At 32.1% G+C, this 24,930-nt stretch overlaps 1 protein-coding gene across 2 annotated transcripts; it reads left to right on the forward strand.

Moving 5' to 3' along the window:
* The first annotated feature begins 551 nt into the window (after positions 1–551).
* LOC139489112 (somatostatin receptor type 2-like) lies at positions 552–13,573 on the forward strand. Of its 2 annotated transcripts, XR_011656150.1 has the most exons (4): positions 552–758; positions 8,434–9,819; positions 11,489–11,568; positions 12,602–13,573. XR_011656150.1 is itself a non-coding variant. In XM_071275242.1 (3 exons), the coding sequence occupies exon 2, from the start codon at positions 8,480–8,482 to the stop codon at positions 9,794–9,796; it is 1,317 nt and encodes a 438-aa protein (XP_071131343.1). In that variant the 5' UTR covers positions 552–758; positions 8,434–8,479; the 3' UTR covers positions 9,797–9,819; positions 12,602–13,573. The 2 variants fall into 2 exon arrangements, 1 of the variants encoding a protein (XP_071131343.1); XM_071275242.1 differs by lacking the exon at positions 11,489–11,568.
* Positions 13,574–24,930: the final 11,357 nt, after the last annotated feature.

A 24,930-nucleotide genomic window follows, 5' to 3' on the forward strand; every position in this document is an offset into this window, starting at 1 on the left:
ATCCATGCGTCAGAAAATACCTTTTTTGTAGATCTTTTTTGTCAATTAGTAACAATTGATATTGCGATTGCTGACTCGCTAATTCTCGCGGGAATTGCTGTAATTTATATTACTATGTTCATCTTTGTTTGTTAGTTGATTAATTCTGTTGATTGCTTTCATATTCCGAAAGTAAGAAACTGTTTATAAAATTTGTCTCATGGTTAGGGCTAAATCATGTCTTGCTGTGTTGTTTACTTACGAACAAAAAATAATAGATATGAAATAATATAAATAATGCCAGTAGTATCATTGTTAAGCAATTTCTAGAGAATCAATTTAAAAAACACAATTATTTTGTCTCTTGTCGTTGATAACTGATCAAATGTACATACAATATATTAATTATAGTCTGTTTGAACAAATTATTGCTACTGGTCAATTTAAACAGATTTGTATTCCTAATTTCATCGTTATATTGTCTGCGTTCTTAAATTCGAAACAGGAGTACTAGTCTAATGATTTTTTTTTTAAATCAATAACAACATTTTTACATAATCGTCCAAAACTTCTATTTAAACGTTTATTAGATCTTTATAATTGTGTGGTTTGATTCAATGCAAACTCTCTGTGATACGTCAGGAGGACGCGTATATATTTCACTACAGAAGGATGTTCAGATTAGAATGTATTGATATCAGTGTGCAATGATTTTTTCTGAGTAGTTAGATCTTATTCAACAGCGGATGCATATTTGTTTTGTCAATAATCGAATTCAGGTAAGAAAAAAATATGCTTTAAACATGTAAAATAATTAATTATAATTTAATTGTATCTCATAAAAAGCAGCACTTATTCAGCTTAGAAATGGAATACAATTAATTAAATTTTGAATGAAAATACTTTATTTGTATATTTGTGTTGGTCTACAAAATAAGGATTGTTTGGGTTTTTTTTTATTTTTTTTTATTACTTTAGTTGGTTTGTTTATATACATTTGTAGCTTCATGTATGGTTTTCCTCTTATTATTTTTATATGAATAATTGTTTAAGTAGTTAAGCATACTAGTATCTTTTTCATTTATTTGATTATTTTTGGGTACCAATAGATCAAATTGAATTGATCTTTAACGTCCAACGGTTAATACTACCACACATTCAGGATCTCGGAATTTTGTAACTGTAATTAACAAATTGAATGATTTATTTTGAAATTGTATTGGAGAGTAAAAGCGGTAACTGACTCTATCTCAATTCGGCGCATCTAGAAAATGAAATGCAAAAGTTGCATGAATTTACCATTTGAGATATTCGTAGCTTTATATATATGTATGACCATAAACAACAACATGTCTAAAAAAGATTGTAGTTTAGTACTTTTTTTGGTCATTCCTGCAACTTCTCAAACCCTTAAGCTTAATAAAAAGGATCGTCCGTTTGGTTTTGAAGGCTGTATGAACACAGAGACACATCTGGAACGTCCGATACCAGTTGACAAAAAAAAATGTAGAAAACGAGCGATATATAGTAGCATATTCTATGAACGCAGCATTATAAGTATAATGGAATTTTTATGTGACTGTCATACAAGTGAGAGGTTTAGCGCTATAAAACAGTTCAATCCACCATTTTCTACATTCGAGTATGCCTGTACCTAGTAAGGAATATGACAGTTGTTGTCCATTTGTTTGATGTGTTTTATCATTTGATTTTGCCATTTGATTAGGGACTTTTCGTTTTGAATTTTCTTCGGAGTTCAGTATTTTTGTTATTTTACTTTTTACGAAACCCTTGCAAAATTCCTTGCGGGGTCAGTTAGCGGCATGTTGCAAGGTCAAATCATTTTCCAGTGGTTGTTACAGTTTCCCGCCTTGAAGTGGTCTTATTCATTGTTGATTTGTTCTCCTTAATATGCATGCATTAGTTGCTTTTTAATGATATTGCAAATGATAAAGACATATGGCAGATTTCAAGTCGATCAACTCCCGCAGTTTAAGTTAATGAAGTATTGTTCGTGAAATTTAAATATCAATCAAAAATTATTTCAGCATATAAATTTCATGTACTACTGCTAATGGAATCAAAGAGTTATTTAGCGCTATTATACATTGTTTTTTATGGACATTTTATTCATGTTTTTAGAAGGTTGCATGTTAAAAAGTAAAATTAACATCGAATAAAGTCCAGAACAAAAATGAATTTATTTATATCTGAAAGACCATGAAGTACATAATATGATTGTGATAGATTTTTGTTATGAATGATGTCCTTCTGAAAATAAATAAAAAATTTGCTATAATTTTCCAAAAATCTTAACTTTGGCTATTTCTATGCATTGATAAGTTTTTTTTAAAGTTTATTCGTACAATTCATACAAGCATTTGCCCTGGACGTTAAACAAGCAATTTTCAATTAAAGAGTCGGAAATGCCACAAATCATTGTAAATTATTGGTAAACTTTAGAGGATGCATACAAACCAGTTATTATAAATTAAGGAATAAATCTCCCTCATGCAAAGCTCTGATTCCTTTCACGGATTTGGCTATACTTTTTGGACCTTTTGGATTATAGCTCTTCATCTTTTATATAAGCTTTGGATTTCAAATATTTTGGCCACGAGCATCACTGAAGAGACATGTATTGTCGAAATGCGCATATGGTGCAAGAAAATTAGTACCGTCAATTTTATTATACTGTTTAGTTGTGAAAAGTTATTTGTTTTCATAAAACTACCTCGTTGTGAAAGAAATGGGGTTAACTAGCACTAAATTTTACCTCTTTTATAAAACATAAAATCTATTTTCGATACTCAACGACATTTATAAAGTAGAATCGTTTTATTTACAATGCTCATTAATCCTAGATATTTCGCTGTTCAACATTCTTGGCAAAGACACATTTAGAAATGCTACACGTGATTTTAATGGGAAACTACATATAGAACGTTCTCAATTTTATTTTGTTATTTTGAGTAGAATCTGGTTACCCTACTGACACACAATGAGATTATTCCTGGTTTGTTAGGTTTCTAGTTGGTTTCTATTGCTTATCTTCTCGTTTCAAGTGTTTATGTATACTGGTGTATCTAAACTTTTCTATCGCATTCATTTCCCAGAAATCAACCAATGAACCAATCAAAGAAAAAAAGAATAACAACTCTTGCCTTTCTCTTTCGTTCTTTTTCTGTTTTCTTTTCACGACGCATGGGATAACAAGCAAATAAACAAAAATGACGAACTAGAGAAGAGAGAACTTATTTTAAGACTGGTTTCAATCTAAATTTTTGCAATCACCCTTTTGAAAATAATTGTGGTCAATACTGAATGTAAAGAAGTATTGAAACAGGCTAGAAAAATGAGACGAAAAACGAAGAAGCTTTCTTGTATGGTATATTTTAAAAACGACCTATAAAAATAACTACATTTTAAATTAACAGAAATAAGAGTTATACTGTATATCCCACATAACAGTTATATATTAATGATATCAATAGATGTCTGCACTTTCGTACACTTTCGTGTATGTTATTAAATCAATAAAATTCAATATTTAATATCAATTCCGTATTAATCGTTGATTGTCGTGCATAAGTATGTGTAAGTTAAAAATAATAGAAACATAAGTGCCTTCGTGTTCTTGATGAAATTCAGACTAAACTGTATACAATTTACATTTTCTGCTTCTCTGCGAGGGGATGTTCGGGTGATAAGTGCGAAATTCGGGTGATAAGTGCGAAATTCGGGAGGGTTTTGAGTAAGGATGCTTTGTCTATATAAGGGAGTGGACACACGTACTGTTGATTAAGCAGGTTATGAATTAAAGTGAGTTTTGTCCCTTTATAAGGTATTTTATATAAATAATATATCCTTTAACAAGGCATACATTTTAAAAAGACAATGATATTAGACTTAGTGTGTTTTAGAACTATTAAGAGGCTTTAAAAACTCATAAGTCAAAGTGAAATTGTAAACGCCATGACCGAATTTAGAAAAAAGAAAGAGGAGAAACGACCAACAAGACGATTAAACTTCAATAATAACCCCTTACACTGTCGGATTGGTTTCATATGCCTCGGAAGAAAAAGTAGATTATGCAGCACATGTGGCACCTGCCTTGTTGCTGCTTATAGCTAGTAGGTACCAGTCTAACGCGTTCATACGTCTGATTATCTCAGTACTGGTAATCCTATGAGACTCTTATCAATAAATGAAATTAAATGGTTTTAGGATTTTGCTATTTGCGTTATATTTCTCCATATATAATCATTACTAATAATCTAACTACGTGTATCCTAAATTGGTATGATGCTTCACTGACAAGCAAATACTTATGGCAATAATTCTTTGACAGAAAACATCACGATATTATCAATGCAATTAAAAAGAAAATCTAGGTTAGAGCCACTGCTATCAATACGTCACCCCGCCAATTTACTATTCAATCGAAGCCATGTCTGAAACGGGCAGAAATGTTATTGTGTTGTACATGCAACGACCATGAAATGAATTTCAGAACAAATGGATGTGTAAATAACATGCATAAGGTAACACTCATCATTTATTGATTTAAAGTATTATGTTATATCTTTTTTATTTGAAAGTAAAATATAGTCGTATATGTATGACACAAAAATGGGGTGTTTACGTTTTTAAAGTTTCTGTAGCATGTGCATCATCATTTTCTTTTTTTTTCTCATGTGGATTGTAATATCGGGAATGCTGGGTAATGAACAAGATAACTGAAATGGTTACAAAACATACATGTAGATATACCATATACTGTTTTTTTTTTTTTTAACTTAATCTGTGAACGATTATTTTTCAAACAATGAAGTCGAACAGTCGATACTGATGTTGCTGTCATATACTGATGTTGCTGTCATTGCTGTTTCGTTATTCCGTGACATAGGGGCAGATCTAGACGAACTTTGGCTTGCATTTAAAAGTGGGAAAAGTTTTAGATATATATCTATCCATGACCTTTCAAATGCACGTTTACTTGAAAGGGAACTTCGTTGTTGACACCGATGGCGTTTGAAGATGTGACTTTATGATTTAGAAGGATGATTGATCAGCTAACATCACGGATTTGATAATGTCATTGATAAAACAATACGTGGTTTTGTATTAAGATCGAACAAACTTTTCAGATGGGGTTTTCATTTTTGGAAGAGGAAAGACTTATTGATGCTATTTGAAGGACTGGTCTAGTGTTTTTCAGCATGTAAAATGTGCAATATACCATGGCAGGTGTGGATGAGTAACAAGCTTGGAATTGGTTCCTTTGCTTACTAATCCAGACGCTTATGAATTGCGAAGGGAAAAATATGATCCATTGGAACTTTGTATTTAAACATTATCAATAGAATATACTAAGTGGTTAAGAGGATAACTTAAAGCCAAAAGATAATTGACCAGCACAAAATAAAACATTTTCTTTACATTTTGAAAAAGTTGAATATCAAAATAAAATAATGATATTTCTATGTCCACCATTTTGAATATAACCGGAAGTAAGGGTTCAAAATACATATGTCTTATACATTGTATCCATTTGAAGCATCAACGAAAGGCTCCTGCACAATTTAATGATAGTAGCAATACGTTAAAACACATTTCAACCACCCTAACTAAAGCATAAGCTTATTTTAGTACAATGTCCAAAATATTGGATTTTACCGGAAGTAGGGTTTTTAAAAACATCTAAATAAAATCTTTATAGTTTATCCAAACGAAGTACATACCAAAGGTTTGTGCGAAAGATTATTAAAGTAGCATGATAAAAACAGCTTTTTACACACTAGCCTCTGATATTGGACTGATTTAAGTATGATGTCCGCCATTTTGAATTTTGCCGGGAGTGAGACATTTTTTTCAAATGCCTCCCTATCTGAAATAAAAGAGTAATAGTTGAGGAAGGTCTATACCAAATTCCATGCTTGTAGCAGGATGTGCACAATTTTTCACAAAGCTGCCGTACTATAAAAGCCTTAACTGTATATCAACATCTTGGATTGTAAAATAGATGTCTTCCTCGAATGCCAACATTTTATAGGTTACCTATTCCTTAAACGCCAACAAAAATATTTCAATAGATTTTTTACATAAAAGCAATAGGTGTTGTTATAAAAACTATAATGTTTTTATAAGTATAAAACTCTTAAAAATAATTAATGACTTTACTTGATAAAATTGTAGATTTTGGGGTTAAAATTGTTAAGAATTTTTTAAGAAATTGAAAAAGTGAAATATTTCTATTACCTTTTATAAAAAAATAGGTGACCAATAGGTAAAGTTATTTGCTTGAATCTGCACAATTTTAGACAGGTTGATAAGAAAGGGTTCATACAGTTTAATCAAATAAAGAAAAATATATGTTTTTTTTTAATATTATTGCGACTGATTTATCAAATACCAAATATTTGTGTTTGTTTTCAGAAAAAAATTAAACATTTTTTTTTCATTACAAATTTTATTTATTACTTGATAAGTTGTTACTTTTTACAATTTGGTACAAATATCATTCAAAAAAATCAATGGCGTTTTTGCCCTAGATGACTTTTAAAATGTATATATCAGCTAAAAAGCTCCCTATTATCTCCCTTTGGTACAAAAATGCCATTTTTTGGCATTTAAATTGAAATATCTTTTTAACTCATCGGTGACCTATATTTTTCATTATTATTTCAAATAAGCTGTACTAAAACTAAAACATTGTAAAATTCGTGCGATTTCTGTAATTTTATTCTTTTTTTATTTCGATTTTACCTCTGTTTCTCCTATCAGTTCAACAGAAAAAAGGTACCTTTACAAAAATGTATGTTTCTTTCGAAGGCAGATTGTGAGCGTAAACGAACGGTGACCCCAGTTTTTTATTTTATTTTTCTATTAAGTATAAGATAAAGTTCATTTATAGAAAAATATAGCGAAATCCTTTATTAAGAACAAAAATCGCAAGCCAACTTAAGGGGAGATAACTCATTATAACAAAAGAAAGGAATGATATGCATTTTTTTTATTTTTATTTGTACTTGGTTGATGTCACCAGGTTTACATTTCATTTTATTAAATAATATTTTAAAACCTATCTTCTCATATTTTATTTTCAAAATTCTATTTCATATTTTATTTTTATTTTTCACGTCAAAGATATTATACCTAATTTTATTGTTCACGTTCACATATAAGTAACTATTTATCATAAAGCCGTTATTCTTGTAATACATTTCGACTGTGCAAGTAGCTTAATTGCGGTATACACGACCACTAGCAGTGTGTTTACTGCATTCTACAAAATGTCATATTTTTTCGTGCATGTTATAAATCGATTTATTAATTTTCTAAGAGCTATGTAAAAATGATTTGTCAGTTTAGTGACCATTCTTGCGAAACATTGTTAAATCGAGTACAATGTTAACACAGCTTGTGGCACATCAATAAAAGTCAACACAATAAAATTTAAGATTTTCAATCTGAGATATGAATTTCTGCAGTTTGGTTGGGTCAGCTATGGTAGAACATATTTTTACTAATTAAATAACTAAAAACTCGGTTAAACTATTACTCGCTTGTATCTAAAGGTATCGTATTAAAGCAAAGTAGGAAAACGAGATGTATTACAAGAAAACACGTTAGTTATGAATGTTACAGCGCTTGTATTCTACGGCTCTTGTCTTACACTATACATTGCCGATCTTTTTTCAAATGCATTTATCTTTATGTTTCTGGGGACAACATTAGTTATGAACATTTTATAACTGCACATGAGCCGATATAAATAGTCATACTTTTTTATGGAAAGCCTCAACTGTCATATTTTAATTATGTTGAAGCTTTCCATGTAAAGTTAAGACAGCGTGATGATGAATTAAATCATAAAAATTCTAACTTTAAATAATAAAATGATAAGTTGAATCTTCGTTGTGTTGACTAGCAACTGCAAGTTTTCAATGTTAAAGCACATTTAACCACTTCTGTTCAACCACAACTGAAAGTATTTGTTAACGTTCTGATTAAGAGGACACCGTTTTAAATGTCCTTATGTTTTTATAAAAATATACAGAGCAAACACTGCAAATGTTCTGCTATGCAGTACACAATATAAGTGCCTGCATTTTTCTAATATTTGTGTTAAACGCCACAGGTAGCGTAATTGTAAAATCATGGTGGTCAGTGTTATTAGGATTTTGACCAGGACTGCCCGGACAGAACTATTGACCTTCGGGAGGAAAATGTGAAATCCTGTTCATTAAGACCGGATTGAGTTAAAAACAATGACGAGCGGAGTGTAAACTACTGATCTGATGTTACCCTCGAAGACTGATAGGTACACGTTTTGATATTTCTGCTATGACGTTTCACCAGCTGTATATTTGTAGATGTGTCTGCTTATTAAATGTATTAACTTATGCTATATAATAAAAAAAAACTGTAGTTGTCTTATTTTCTTTACAGGATTCAATTTGAAAACAGAAATTTCCAAAGCTATTGAATTGCCAAAATGGATGCAGTAACACATTTAAATGGATCTGGAAACATATCCAGTGCTGTCACCGATATAGCCTCTAATTTAACAGTGTTATTACGTAATGTTACAGATATGTTAGACTACTGCGATTTCAACTTAACAGACTTGAAAGGAATGAATAATTCTACACCATCTGCTGGTATGACATTCAATAAAGCGACAATAACTATTTTTCTCATCACATCATACGTCTTAATTTTCTTTGTTGGTATCGTGGGGAATTCTTTAGTGATCTATGTGGTCCTGCGATTTGCTAAAATGAAAACTGTAACAAATTTATATATACTTAATTTAGCGATATCAGATGCATCGTTTCTGATAAGCCTTCCGTTTATCATAACGACAACTCTGTTGCAACATTGGATATTCGGAACAGCGATGTGTAAAATATACAATGTACTGTATTCGATCAATTTCGTTACAAGTGTTTTAACTTTAACAGTGTTAAGCGGTGATAGATATCTAGCCGTTTGCCACCCGATACGGTCTGGAAAATATCGCACCCTTAATATAGCTTATTTCATATGTCTAATTATCTGGTCATTGTCGTTTCTGGTCATGTTGCCGATAATTTTATATTCAACCACTGTTTCACATTACAAAGATCCAACTCTAAAGACATGTACAATTCAGTGGCCTTCAAACCAGCTACTTCCGCAAGGAAAGGCCTTCACCTGGTACACATTCCTTCTTGGTTTTGCGATTCCCGTGTCAATGATAACTATGTTTTACTCTTCCATTATTGTTAGACTAACATGTGTTGGTCAGATGATAAAATCGAAGGGAAAACGTAAATCTCATAGAAAAGTGACCAAGCTTGTTCTAGCAGTTATTTTAGTCTATGTTTGTTGCTGGTTGCCGCATTGGGTTTTCCAGATAAATCTGACATTTCTGTCTATATACCAACGACTAGAGGACTGGGAAATATATTTGTTTAATGTTTTTACAGTTTTAACATTTGCAAATAGCATGCTTAATCCGTTATTGTATGCCTTTCTAAGTGACAATTTCAGGAGAAGTTTTGCTAAAGCTTTTAAATGCGTAGCAGCAATAGAGTTAGATAGAAAAACAACAGCCGGAGATACATGTAACAGTGTGTATCCAAAATCTTCACAAAAACATGGAGAGAAAAGAAATGAAAGACACAAACCTAAATTTGAACTTGATACAATGAAAACATCGAATACAGGGTTTCTCCTCTCACCAGTTGAAAACGTGAACACTTCACTTCTTGAAACTAGCAGTGTGTATGTAGATAAAGAAAGCCAAACGCAGCAAGATGAAATTTAGAATACTGGAACTCGTTCTCTATGGTAGGTAAACTTTATTCATAGTACGGTGATTCTCGATAACATTGATGGTGTAGTTCGTGTGTATTTCTCGTTGCCAGTCGTTCACAATTTTCCCTTCAACAATCAGATTAGTTCATAAAGGTATAGTATCGACTCACTCGGAATAGGTTGCCCAAACAGTTCCAAAGGTTAAACCTGTTTTGTTACATACATGTATTGAGGGAAATATAAAGTATTCTACGTTAAAAAAAATGTTCATAATTGTCAGTTACTTATACACACGGTTCCTATGCCTTGTGTTGTGATTGAACAGCAATCATAGTCTTCGTCACTTGTTTTATGTCAGGAACATGATTGTCATATATAGACATATTTTTAACGGTATATAATTTTTAATCTTCATATAAGAAGACATGGTATGAGAGCCAATGAGACAACTCTCCATCTAAGTCACATTTTGTAAAGGTAAACCATTATAGGTCAATGTACGATCATCATCACGGATCCTTGGGTTGATTTCGATTCATTCGAATTCGTTGATTAAGTCTCATTACTACTGGTCAGTATCTTGCCTTATTCTGCATGCGATAATTTTTTATTGCTATTGTGAAAATTAGAGAACTACATGGACACCCATGTCGTATCCCACGTGATACATTATACGTTTGTTTTTGTAATCCAACCGTTATTTAGCATACAGCCTTTAATATTCTTATATAATGTTTTAACCCATTTAAAGAATGAGTTTGGAAGAACCAAATTTTGTAAGTGCTTCATACATTAAGCTCCATTATAATGAAGCAAAAACTTTTGAAAGTCAAACCGTAACGCACCATCAGTATGAAAGGTTTTAGCATAATCTATAATATCTTAGATTTGGCGTATATTAAAACCAATTTATCTATTTTTGATATAACCATTTTGATCGCCATACATTATTTTCCACAGTACTGTTTTAAGCGTTGAGCTATTGCATATGTAATGAGTTGTGTATCTACATTTAATAGTTTTATTGATGTAAATTATCCAGGGACAAAGGGTCTTATTTTTTTTGTAAATTAAAGATATTATACCATGTATACCTATCGTTTGTATACTTGTTAGTTTTTCTTCTTCATAGCATTAATTAAGAACTTCAACAGTAAATTATTTTGAATTACTCTAAAAAGTGCGATAGAATTCTACACTTAGCCTATCTATTCCAGGAGATTTATTTAATTTCATTTGGAATATTGCCTTAGTGCATTCTTCTGCTGTTAATGGGCTCCCTCGGAATCACTTTCTACTTCGTATAGTTTGTGATCAATGTTGGTCTCATTTCTATAATTTTTAATATCTTTTAAATTGGGAGAAGTACTTTTATACAGATTTTCATAGTATGATCTTTCTATATTTAGAATTTCTGCGTGTTCTGTGACTATTTTCCCTTCTTTATCTTTAAGCGCTGTAATTCACTTTTTTGTGTGTTTTGATTTTTTAAGGCTCAGGAATAATTTAGTATTTTTCCCTCCTTCTTCTAACCATTGTACTCGAGATCTTATTTGTGCACATTTGACTTTATTTGAATATAGGTGTTCAAGTTAATTTTTAATAATTTTAATTTCTTTTTTCACAATTGGGGTTGCATTTGTTTTTTTATTAAATTTTCTTTAATTTATTTCTAAATTTTTTATATCATTTTTATTTTCAGATGACCTTTGTTTGCAGTAAGTAATGGTTGCGATTCTTACCTCTGATTTAAACATATCCCCGAGTGTTTTCAAATTTTTGGTGAGAATTTTTTTTTTTTATAGTTTTCGATTTATTTATGAGGTCAATATAATTTTGCTCTTTAAGTACAAAATGTATATAATCCCCTGCCTCCTTCTTCCGAATGTTGTCTAACTTGTAGAGAAATGGCTTGGTGGTCAGTATATGAGATCATTGCCAGTCAAATATATGCTTATATAACATACTATTCACTGGTTTGTAGTTTATTGGCATATTAATTTTTTTTATCATTAATTGAGAGGGTTTCGTTCATGTCACCTTCTTATATAAGAATACCCAAAAGATTATTTTCAATTCTATTTTGAACCTTTTAAAAAAACTTGTTCCTGTTTTTTGTGTTGATTTGGAGCATTTACATTTATTAAAGTAAAAATATTGTCATTAATTTCTATGTTTTCAAAATTATTCTGCCTTCAGTATATTTTATCGCATTTATTGTCTTACATTTTAAATGATCTTTTATATAGATTGATACCCCTCTTGATTGTGTGTTACCATAACTATGACACATTTTACCATCAAACTCATTATGTATTGGTTTTTTTTTCATATTTGTTTTTTAAATATGACTCTAGCATGAAAAGAATGTTACATTTTTGATTTTTTGTCCATAATTCTAATCCTTCTCTTTCCCCGTTTTGGCCTAAACCTTGAAAGTTTAGTGATATTATATGAAGATTTTCAACCATTGTTAAAATTAGAGTTTAAATGGGTTGTTGACATAAATGCAAAAACAAGATATAATTGTTTCACCTCATATTCACGACATATTTTCATTAATTTAGTTGTTTGATTTTATGATTACTATACAAACATTGGTACAGGAATATATTTGAAATAAGTGCATATATTGTTAACAAAATATAAATACAAACTTGGCACTGTACATACACATAAATACAATATTACAACATAAACATATATAAGCATGTGGACGTGTAATTGAATACATAGTTTTATTAATTTATTTATATATATCAAATTTTGCTGTTACTTTTTTAACATATTTTTAATTGCATGGTTATTTTTTTAGATCTGATGTTTTGTCAGAAGTATGAAATTGTTGGACCATGTACATGGTGTAGAAATACGACAAATCTAGAAACAATCGAAATGTTTATACATGTAATTTGCAAAATCAGTACTTGTGTATTTCTATGGAGGAACATATGAACTAATAATATGGGACTTACAGAGGTTAGACGGATGGGGTTTACCATGTGGATTAAATTGAACCTTTGAAGTATTCCTAGTATATGGGGATTAAATAGGATATCCAAATCTTTTTAGTGTGAAATGGAAATGGACAAAGTATGAATACTAATATGTGAATTTAAACTGATAAATATTTTTTTTTTATTGAGCAAGCATATAGCATGGACAGTTTATAGCTGTTAACTATGGCGATAAACAGAAAAAAAAAATAAGACTTATGTGTATTAATGAATTAGTATTTATCAAGGATATTTACTCATGAACTTTGTTTTTTGTTGAATTTCTCTCATTCATTTTATCTTTATTTCTACTTTGAGCAGCCAGACGAATGAGTGTGTTCTTTTTAAACAGTTCAAGTCTATGTATACTTATTATGTTCATTGTATTATGATTCTATATATGAGTAAAATTCATCATAAAAATTTTTATTGTCAATACAGCTTTCCTGATATATTTTTTTAAACCTGAGAACATTTTTTTGTGATTATTTTGTCACAGATTGACTTGTTCCTATCGTTTATTTGTTGAATAGCATATTCAGAATAGAGACTTTCATATAGTGATTTTGTGATATTCAGCAATGGGGTCATTTCAAATTCAGCTTTTTTTTTAAATATACAGTCTTATACACAATTTGTTTACATGTATATACATTTTCATTCATATTTATTGTAATACTATTTTCAAGGTGTATATAATCTGAAATAATATCACACTCTGACTTATTTTTTTTTTACTTTACTTTGCTAAAAAGAGATATAGACAAACAAATAAAAAATATAAAACAGTATTTACAATGATTCATAGTTGTATTTTATATTTTGACAATTATGTGTTTTCGGATCGTTATGTGTTATGATCAAATGTCATTGGTTTTGTTTTGCTATCTCACGGTCATGCAGTGTATCAGTTGGTGTGGTGGAAGATCGTGTTGCTGATTTCCGCTGCGGGGTTGTCCCAAGATATTTATCGAGTGGACCGGGCGTTGTTCCTGGTGATTTGGATTTTGTTGTTTTTTTCGTTTTTTTCAAGTTTTGTTTAGGAGATTGATGTGCTAGTTTGTCTGAGTTCGACTCAGATGGGTTTTGGTCTGGTACCTGTATGTTGTTTGTATCTTTGGGAAAGACAACCTTTGTACTGGTTTCTTCAGTATGTGGTGTTTCTGGCAGTATTTTGATCGATTGTGTTCAAATAATCTTCTCACCTTTCTCAGATTCATCTTCACTTGATTCATCTGACTCTTCGGACGACACTTCTAAGTCAGCTAGTCTGTTTTTATTAAACTCAGCTGTACAATCCTTAGAGATGTGCCCTTTTGTACCGCATGTCTTGAGGCCACGGTGTTTTAGATTTGTAGGAATTGTGGTAAGGAAGGGTTCGCAATGAAAAATCCGGTCACCTATTTGACAGTGTGTCAAGAATCCATCATTCCGTAATCTCTCTCTGTGGTAGTTTAGAACATCAAGGTGCCAATTTTGTAGATATCTTGTCCATCATCAGCCGATAATTGAATATTCTTTACTTTAATTCTTACCGTTGTTGGGCTTTCCTTTTCTATACATTTTGGATTTCTAGGGTAGACTTCTATGCGTTTTTTCCTTACTGTGATGGAATTAACCACAGGAGTGTCTCGGTCTTCCTCACTGTCTATGTATATACGCCATACCCCTCCAATGACTCTTTGAAGTCCATTTAGGTGGTTGGCGGGTATTGTAAGATCAACATGATCAATGCGTTTGAATAATTCTGTATGCGTTATGTAATTGTTCTTATCCAGTTTTGAGCTACCGAAAATGTCTGATGCTAAAATGAATACCGGCTTGACGTTGAATATTTCACCATCAGGTTCTGCATCATCTTTGTAAGTGTTGTTGTTGTGTTTAAGTGCCATTACGTATGAACCCGCCATTTTGTCACTAGCCAATTTTCACTATTTTGACCACTCATGGTTGCAAAGTGGAAAACTGTTGTGTTTTGAACTATAAAGGTAATTAGACAGTTTCTTATTATCGTGTTGTGTATTGCTTGAGTGGATGGAGTGACTCTCACATCTTCTGTACATTACTATTAATTGTTGTTATTTTCCGGAGCTTAGAAAACCGTGGGCAGCCATTCAAACCGGAAATATATATAATATTTTAGTAAAGAAAATCAAAAGAATAAATGATACCACAAAGTAAGTGTCGACATAATAATGTGATAAAATAATGATCGATGTCTTTTTTTAAATAATCAAACGATTTTTATTAAAAAAAACTTAAAGAATAACACACAGTATATCAAGTTCATTCGTAGTACATCATATTAGTCCGGCGGCTACAAGCATATTTCAGACGAATTGTGCACATCCTGTTACAAGCATGAAATTTGGCATAGACCTTCCTCAACTATTACTCTTTTATTTCAGATAGGGAGGCATTTGAAAAAAATGTCTCACTTCCGGTAAAATCCAAAATGGCGGACGTCATACTTAAATCAGCCCAATATCGAAGGCTTGCGTGTAAAAATGTGTTATTATCATGCTACTATCATAATATTTGGTACAGACCTTTGTTTTTACTACTTTTGTATAAATTAAATAGATTAGATGTCTTCAGAAACCCCACTTTCGGTTAAAATCCAATATGGCTGACATTGTACTTAACTTGATAAGCTTATTTTTTTAGGGAGGGTCACTGAAATGTGTTTTAACGTATTGCTACTATCATTACATTGTGTATGAACCTTTCTTTGGTGTTTCTGATGGATACAATGCATAAGACATATGTCTTAAAAACCCTTTCTTCCGAGTATATCCAAAATTGCGGACAGAGAAATATCAATTTTTTATTCAAATTTTCATTTTTTTCAATATGTAAAGAAAATGATTTTATTTTGTGCTGATCATTAAACTTTTGGCTTAAAGTTATCCTCAAGACCACTTATTCTAGCATGTTGTAAATATTTAGATATAAAGTTGACACTTCCGGTTAAAAATATGACGTAAATTTCAAAGATGAGTTCTCAATCTATTTCTTCGATTTAGAGTTTTGGATAGATTAATTAAAACAAAATAAAATCACTATAGTACTAAAATAATTTAAAATTATTACTATTTGGCCAAGAATACATGTTTATTCACAGTCACCATGACATGCACACATCGCAGTGCACGGGATACCCGATTTTCCACATTAAAAATGACCGCGGAATCCTTTCTTACATCCACAATGTATAATAAGCTTTTGACAAAATGATGAGGCCTCAAAAAGAGTTTTTCAAAAGTTATCCTCTTTGTACCCGCCTGGAGTGGGTAGCATAAGAGCCAATCCCAAGCTCGTCTCCCTAAACACCTGCCTAAGTATATTGCATTATTTACATGCTGGAAAAGACTAGACCAAGTTGAGGGAATAGCCTCGAAAAGCCGTCCCTGTTGCGCAAATAGTTATTTTCTTGCTTCGTTAACCATGTTATACCCATCTGCTAAGTTTGTGCGATCTTACAGTAAAACCCCGGTGATTTAGTCTGATTAATCATCACTCTTTTTGTTAAAGTCACATCTTCAAATGCAATCAATGTCTCCCACATAGTCTTTTCCCCCACTTTCAAGCAAAGAGAGAACCATATCACAACAGGTAAAGACATGGATAACAATAAGTGTTTCAGATCACCCAGATCACTCATTGCCTAGTGCATTTGAAAGGCCATTGATAGATATTAATCCAAAGTCTTTTGCCCTCCCAAACAACGTCTACCCCTATGTCACGGAATAGCGAAACAGTATTGACAACATCATCATTAACGACTGTTCGAATCATGACTCGTTTAAGTGCGTGTTTCACTGCATCAGACACATGCACCATGATTTTAGTGTCTGCCTCTAAATGTGAACTGGGTGCTGAACTTGAAATACATTACGTGGTGGATAAGATAGAATATCCTGACCATTTGTTGCTATAACTACCATACGCATCCAAGACTTCATCCACTCGTATTTCAGTTTCAAGGTATTTTATTTAGGTAAGGACATAATACCCAATCAGCATACTCAGTAGGCCGCAATTCACAATCGGAGAGCTGATTTCCAACATTTACAAAGACTGTGGTATTGTTTCTCACATCTTAATAAATTCTGCAAAAACACATATTTTCTTGCCTTGTTAACCTAATCTGTTTCTTTTTTTTTTTATCTTCCAACAAAACCACGTATTGTTTTCAATGACATTAAACATCAAATCCATATGGTGATGTTGGCTGGTCAATCATCATTCTAAATGCTATAGTCACATCTTCAAACTCCATTAATGTCACCAACGCAGTTCCTTTTCCAGCGAACGTGTTATCTTTTAATGCCTAGTGCATTTGAAAGGTCATTGATTGATATATATCTTATACTTTTCCCCTTCTAAATGCAAACCAAAGTTTGTCTGCCCTATGTCACGGAATAGCGAAACAGCAATGACATCAGTATCGACTGTTTGAGTCATGACTCAGTTAAGTCTATGTTTCACTGCATCAGACACATCTATCTTGATTCTAGTGTCAGTCTCTTCGTGTAAACATGGTGCTAAACTTAAAACATCATCAAGTGGTGGATAACACTAAACATCCTGAGCATTTGTTGCTTCAACTACCTTGTACTCAAAATTGTATTGAGCAAGCTCCTGTGAATGAAAACTTAAAAGTTTTTTCTTACTGTCGTCATCTCTCAGAAAACTTTCCCATCTTTGAGGATGATTTTAATCCTGGGTTCGTCTGTGTATTCCCTTTCCCCTAAATGTTGCCCTTGCTTCTTTTAGCAGCTTTAAAACTACCAGTATTTCGCTATTCCGTAACAAAGGGGCAGACGAACTATTGATTGTATTTGGGGAGGCAAAAATCTTTGGATTAATATCCATCAATAGCCTTTCAAATGCACTAGGCAATGAGTGATCACACACTTTTATTTCTGACCAATACCTTATGACGGGTTGTGATACTGCTCTCTCTTTGCTTGAAAAGGAAAAAAAGACTGCGTGGGAGACATTAATGGTATTTGAAGATGTGACTTTAACATAAAGAATGATGATTGATCAGCCTAAATCACCGGGGTTGTACTGTACAAACTTATCAGATCTAACATGATTAACGAACCAAGAAAGTCAATTTTTGCACAAAAGGGAAATCTCATTTTAAGTGAGGCTTTTCCCACGACTTGTTCTAGTCTTTTCAAGCATGTAAAACGTGTAATATACTAATGCAGGTGTTTAGTGAGACGAGCTTTGGATTGACTTTTATGCTACCTTGCAAAAATCAGTTTAATATCGAAGTACCCACATGGGGTAAGTCTTGTCACTAATGGATTTCGAAGGGACAAAGAGGGTCCCTTTAAAAAAAACTCTTTCTGAGACCTCATCATTTTTTCAGAAGCTTGTACATTATGGATGTAAGAAAGGATGCCGCGGTTATTTTTAATGTGTAAAATCGGGTATCCCGTGCACTGCCTTGTGTGCATGTGGTGGTGATTGTGAATAAGCATGTATTCTTGGCCAATTAGAAGTAGTTTTAAATATTTTTTAGTACTATAGTGATTTTATTTTGTTTAAATCAATCTATCCAAAACTCTACATCGAAGAAATAGATTGAGAACTCATCTTTAAAATTTACGTCATATTTTTACCGGAAGTGTCAACTTTATATCTTAGCATTTACAACATGCTAGAATATTAAGTGGTTTGGGGGATAACTTAAAGCCAAAAGTTTAATGACCAGCACAAAATAAAATCATTTTCTTTACATTTTGAAGAAAGTTGAAAATTTGAATAAAAAATTGATATTTCTCTGTCCGCCATTTTGGATACTTCCGGAAGTAAGGGTTTTTAAGACATATGTCTTATACATTGTCTTCATCAGAAGCACCAAAGAAAGGTTCATACACAATGTAATTATAGTAGCAATACGTTAAAACACATTTCAATTACCCTCCCTAAAAAATAAGCTTATTTAAGTACAATGTCCGCCATATTGGATTTTAACCGGAAGTGGGGTTTCTGAAGACATCTAATCTATTTAATTTATCCAAAAGTAGTAAAACACAAAGGTCTGTACCAAATATTATGATAGTAGCATGATAATAGGACATTTTTACACGCTAGCCTTCGATATTGGGCTGATTTAAGTATAACGTCCGCCATTTTGGATTTTACCGGAAGTGAGACATTTTTTTCAAATGCTTCCCTATCTGAAATAAAAGAGTAATAGTTGAGGAAGGTCTATGCCAAATTTCATGCTTTTAACAGGATGTGCACAATTTTTTACAAAGCCGCCGGACTATATATAAGTGAATCGTTTTTATCGTTTTATCGTTTATCTAGCCCTCCAACGATTAAATCATTATCAAACGAACAGGTAAAAACTAACATTAATGTTTATTCTGATACATTTGCTATAATTATAAATGTAATGCAGGATAGTCAAGTAAAAATATAAATTTCGTATGAAGGCCTATTTCAATAATTAAATGCATTAACATGCAGTTAATACAGCAATTATTAACATAACATACTGATAATAGCACCCAGCGATTTGAATAAATAAAGACACTTGTTTTAAACACGACAAAAAGGCGTGGGAATTTGTTTGTCTTTGAGAAATACAAGTCATTTCTGGTATAAATTTAGTCCAAGTATAACTTACATATAATTATGCCGACACAATACCAGCAAGTAGTAGGTACACATCCGGTTTTTTTTATCTTTTGAGGCCAACTATAAATTGATTATTGTATTCAACGGTAATTGTTGCGATGGTTTTGTTGCATTTTAATTTATTAACTCTGTCGGGCTTTGTTCAATATAGTTCGTGAAATGTGTAAATAAATGCATGAACTCCATAGGAAGAATACACAAAGCTAGCATTATACGTTGATGTCATGTTCTGCTCTCAGATTAACTACTACATGTAGCCTGAGACTAGCATTTTTGGCATCGTATCTTAAAAACATGTACATGTGTAAAGTTTGCTGTACCAAGTTAGGAGTATGACAGTTGTTATCAAATAGTCCGTTTATATGTATAGCAGCATTTGTTTTTGTTGCACGTTAGTGTTTCTGTTGTCCCGTTGTATTTCTCTTATAGTTTGCCTCTGTTTGTTACTCAGATTTGTTTTTTCTCAATCGATTTATTAATTTCGACCAGCGATATACTACTGTTGCTGTTATTTAGAAAGCTTTTAAACCAGGTTTAATCCCTCATATTTTACAAAAGAAAATGCTTGTATCAAGTCAGGAATATTACAGTTCAAATTGAAAAATTTACATGCAGATTAGAAAATTCCATGGAGTTCGTTATTTTTGTTATTTAGGTTTTTTTTCTGAAAGTATCATAACAATATTGACTTCCAGATAGAACATGTCGACAGTCTAAACAGTCATCACTAATTCGAAGAAAAACACTAATGTAACCATTATGTGTTGCCATAGTGATTGTTCGGGTATTCTGCATCGACGATTATTTGTATGTCCAAGCTGGTAAGAATACATTTGTTTCGTAGTAGTTTTTTTTGTTTAACAACTCTATCATAATGAATGTCAACAATATAAAAACACACTTATTCAAGATATGCATTTTAATGTATCGAAAGGCAAAAGACAAAAGTGCTCGGAGCCATATTAGAATCAAAGTTATAATAAGAATTTTTCTTAAAATCATAAGTTGTTGTTGTTATTTTCTACGTCCCGAGACAAATACTTAGTGCTAAATGATGACTTAATAAATCAACAATCGATGCAAAGAATTTGGGAAAGGTGCATCCTACTGCGGCGAGTTGTTGCAACAGTTTTTTACTGTAAGGCTATTGTACTTCTCTGTATATGTAAAGGATCGGTCGTAACGGAAAAACTCTGCATTAAGTGTTGTTGCAGTGATATATAATAATTTTTAATTTTTAAATCAATTGTCATTTTCAACAAAACATCAGACTCGGACTTCTCTTGAACTGAATTTTAATGTGCGTATTGTTATGCGTTTACTTTTCTACATTGGTTAGAGGTATAGGGGGAGGGTTGAGATCTCACAAACATGTTTAACCCCGCCGCATTTTTGCGCCTGTCCCAAGTCAGGAGCCTCTGGCCTTTGTTAGTCTTGTATTATTTTAATTTTAGTTTCTTGTGTACAATTTGGAAATTAGTATGGCGTTCATTATCATTGAACTAGTATATATTTGTTTAGGGGCCAGTTGAAGGACGCCTCCGGGTGCGGGAATTTCTCGCTACATTGAAGACCTGTTGGTGACCTTCTGCTGTTGTTTTTTATTTGGTCGGGTTGTTGTCTCTTTGACACATTCCCCATTTCCATTCTCAATTTTATTAATTACGATCATAACAAAATAATGAAATATTTGTAACATATATATACTGGTTAAAAATAATTGTCTAACAAATATATATATAAAGTCTGTCCGGGCGTTATCCTATCCATTGTGCCATATATTCATAACACTTATTTTAACGTTAATGTACTAATTCAGAAACTTTATCGCGAACCAATGTATACTTAAGTTAAGAAAATTGTTAACAAAGACCTGATGCAATATTTCAATAAAGTATAGCTATTTGTAAACTCAGTTTCCTATAATATAATTCCCATCAATATTGTTTCCACAGTTCCAGTATGGTATTTCTTCAATGAGGATTTCCGGTGCATTATACATATTTAGTAGATAAAACAGTTATTAAACTCCTTGGTACAATTGATGATCACTTAGCCTGAGACAGAACTATTCAAGCATATTCTATACGAAGTTCCTCTCTTCCAATTACCATACCTCCTATGCTTGATGTTACTTCCGTTACAAACATTTCGTAGTTTTTGTGTTGCATATCGAATCCTCCCCGACATTCCGTTGAATGATTTGTAAAAGAAATCTATATCATTATAAGTAGAATAACGATACTGAGTACGTGTATGTGATTTATTTCCCTGTGCAAATATGTATTTGCAACAAATAAGATGAAAGCATGCTATATAAAGGCAACAGTAGTATATCGCTCTTCGAAATTCACAAATCGATAGAGTAAAAACAAGGTAGAAACGATGCTATTAAGGACAGCAGTTTCAAAACCATGCCTGAGTGCAACTTTACCCGAGGTGAAACTTGAAACATGTGTACTAAAAAAGATAATTTGTGTCGTGGCACTAATACTATGGGCGAATGTATTGGTTACTTATTTGTTTATAATTTGTGAATAGTACAGTCGTACAGAAAAGACAAATATAAACAGTACATTCGCATTGTATGATCTGCAACATGTGTTAAGTATGTCAACTGGGAAGAAAACGAGTTAATGTTGACTGCAACTGATACACATTTGACATCATTTGGAGCAAGGCAAAACTTTCCTTCCAAAATACCATGTATATTCCTATGGGAAGGGTTTGCTCATGCGGCATCGAGCGTATCAATTTTCCATATTAATCAACCGTGAGTGTTTATATATGTAAATACCATACAACCAATCGGAAAACATATGTATCTTGAAGCCATGCAGGATCAGTCTAGCTGACCATCATTTTGATATCCCAGTTAAGCTCTAGATTTGTTAAAAAAAAATACTGTGCAGATAATGTTAACAGCTGACTTACATGCCAATAGAAATCCGACAGTTCTTGTGCATTTTAAGTGGATATTTGTCGATCATCATTGGTGATTGGATTGTTTTTTAAATAATATTTATTGAGCCCAAAGCACCACAAATACGAAAAATAAACGTGTTACTGCAATTCTCATATGATATAAAATGTTTGGTTTTTTTTGTTGGTTTTTAAAATTAAGTCAACGAGTTTAACATAAATAAACGTAATTAAAAAATATGGAAATTGACAACAGCTTACTAAAAAGAACATTAACTTATTCAAAAATTGTGAATTGAAATAGGGATTATGTCAGAGAGAGCACAGCCCGACCAAAGAACAGATAACAGGTGATAGCCACGACCAGCGAGTAAAGCCCACAACCGGTGTGGGACCTCAACGGGTCCCTAAATAAAAATGTGCATTAGTTTATTGAAAATGGATGTCATTCTCAACTCCAAAACATACAAATAAACTAAGATAATAGATCAGACTAACAAAGACCAGATGATCCTGAATTGGGACAGGCGCAAAAATGCAGTGGGGTTAATCTTGTTGTGTGAGATCACAACTCTTTCTTTATATCTCTATCCAATGTATCCATTTGTTACGCAAATTAAAACTCAGTTTAAAGGTTGTCCGAGTCCGATGTCAGAAAATGGTAACAAAAGATACGATGGAAAATGACAATGATATTTAAATAAAGAAAGGACCACGATCAATTACTGACATGCAAGCTCAAGATCTCAATAACAATAATTTAACAATTATGTCTTCATTACATAATCTCTCCCGTCATGTCATACCATCATAAAAAATATGATCATTATCGGTAGTGTTCCTAATAAATATTGTCTTTCCCATGTATTTAGTTTATATCTCGACTTTCATCATTGCAAACGACATCAGTAAACTATCTGCAAAAAATACAGTACATGTTAATAATAACTATAATGGTTGAAGAACGCATTTATTTTTGTATGTAGCTCTGTTTGTGTTTGTATTCCACTTCAAAACTCGAGGGTTGACTAAACTTTAGGTATGTGATTATTTTGGCCCTATAGTACGGTTCTAGTTCTAATAACATTGACAAAGGGACGTTGGCTTGGGCTTTTGTGATTCATAATTTGCAATATTGCAATTGTTGGACAATAGACACAAATGCAAGATTAATTATTTTGTTTTCATAGAACATTGCAAGCAAATATTCCTTTCACAATTCCTCATGCAAGTTCATCAAATATTTAAAGCACTTCGCTATAATAAATACATCGCTAAAGTAACAAAATTTAGGAAATAAAAAGATTAACACATGTAAGCGTAAACCTGTCCCACATATTTGCAAAAGGGGCGAAAGATACCAGACGAACAGTCAAACTCATAGATACACGAAAAGGAACTTCAAAGATAGTACTTTGGTACAGCAAATCACAGAGTTCAACATTAGTTTAGATATTTGTTTACTTGTATTTTTCACAGTAACCTTTAAAACAGACGGTGACTTGTTCGTCTGATTTTAATTGATTTATTAATTTCGTTTGCCCCATAGCTGTCTTCTTTCTCTCTTCTAGCGTTGCGAGATCCTAAATTACCGCTACTTTCGTTCATTCAATTGTGCCTTATTTAACATGGTGATGATCCCTCATAACAAATCTTCGGTGGTTCTTTGTGTCGCCCATTTCAAAGCAAAACGTCTTTCTATATTTATCTTCTCTCTGTAATATAACTATTTTCCACTATTCATACAGGTCAACTCACTGTTCAGAATATACCAACTTGAAATACTGTGTTGGGTTCTGGGCCTGAATATGTGTAAAAAAAAGGATGTTAAATTAAAACGCCGATATTTGAAAGGAATTTAATGTTTTATCCAATTTCCCTCGTCATATTTCAGATAGCAGTTTTATCATTCATAACTTCTTAACTGCAAATTACAAGTAACAATATTTTAACTCTTACTGACCTCATCGTACTATTTGTCACCTTGATGAGTTAGGCATATAAGTTACAGAACGACTAAAAGTGGTATAAAACCATGGTTTATATAATGTACTAAACTAATCTGCAATAAACACTATCATGATAGACATCAAATATAAATTGCAAAACTATATGGATATCACAAAGCTAAATGAGAAATATATTCAAACATATTAACGCAAATTTGTAGATTGACCATTCAGTTGCAGAATTAATAAATTATGTTGCTAACCCTGTATAACCATTTGTTATCCGATAGATAATGTCTGTTATAAAGTTGTCATTTATTCACACGCACATATACATATTATTAAGTATGCTGTATTCAAATATTTCTTGTAGCAGTGTTGTTAACTGTGCGATGGCTTTGGTTTAAACTATATCAGGGATATTTAAGGGATAAGCATTATCATAACAAACACATATATAGCTTGCATTCTTGTAATATTAATAATGCAATTTCCTATAAGAAGTCACTTTACGGCAAAATAAAACTCTATCACTTTTATTCTAGAAAGAAGAGTTGAGACGCATTGCTATTTATTTTAAGTTCAAAATATAGGACTGTGCGGCATATCTT

Source organism: Mytilus edulis, chromosome 9 (assembly GCF_963676685.1).
Source record: "Mytilus edulis chromosome 9, xbMytEdul2.2, whole genome shotgun sequence".
Taxonomy (NCBI): Eukaryota; Metazoa; Mollusca; class Bivalvia; order Mytilida; family Mytilidae; genus Mytilus; species Mytilus edulis.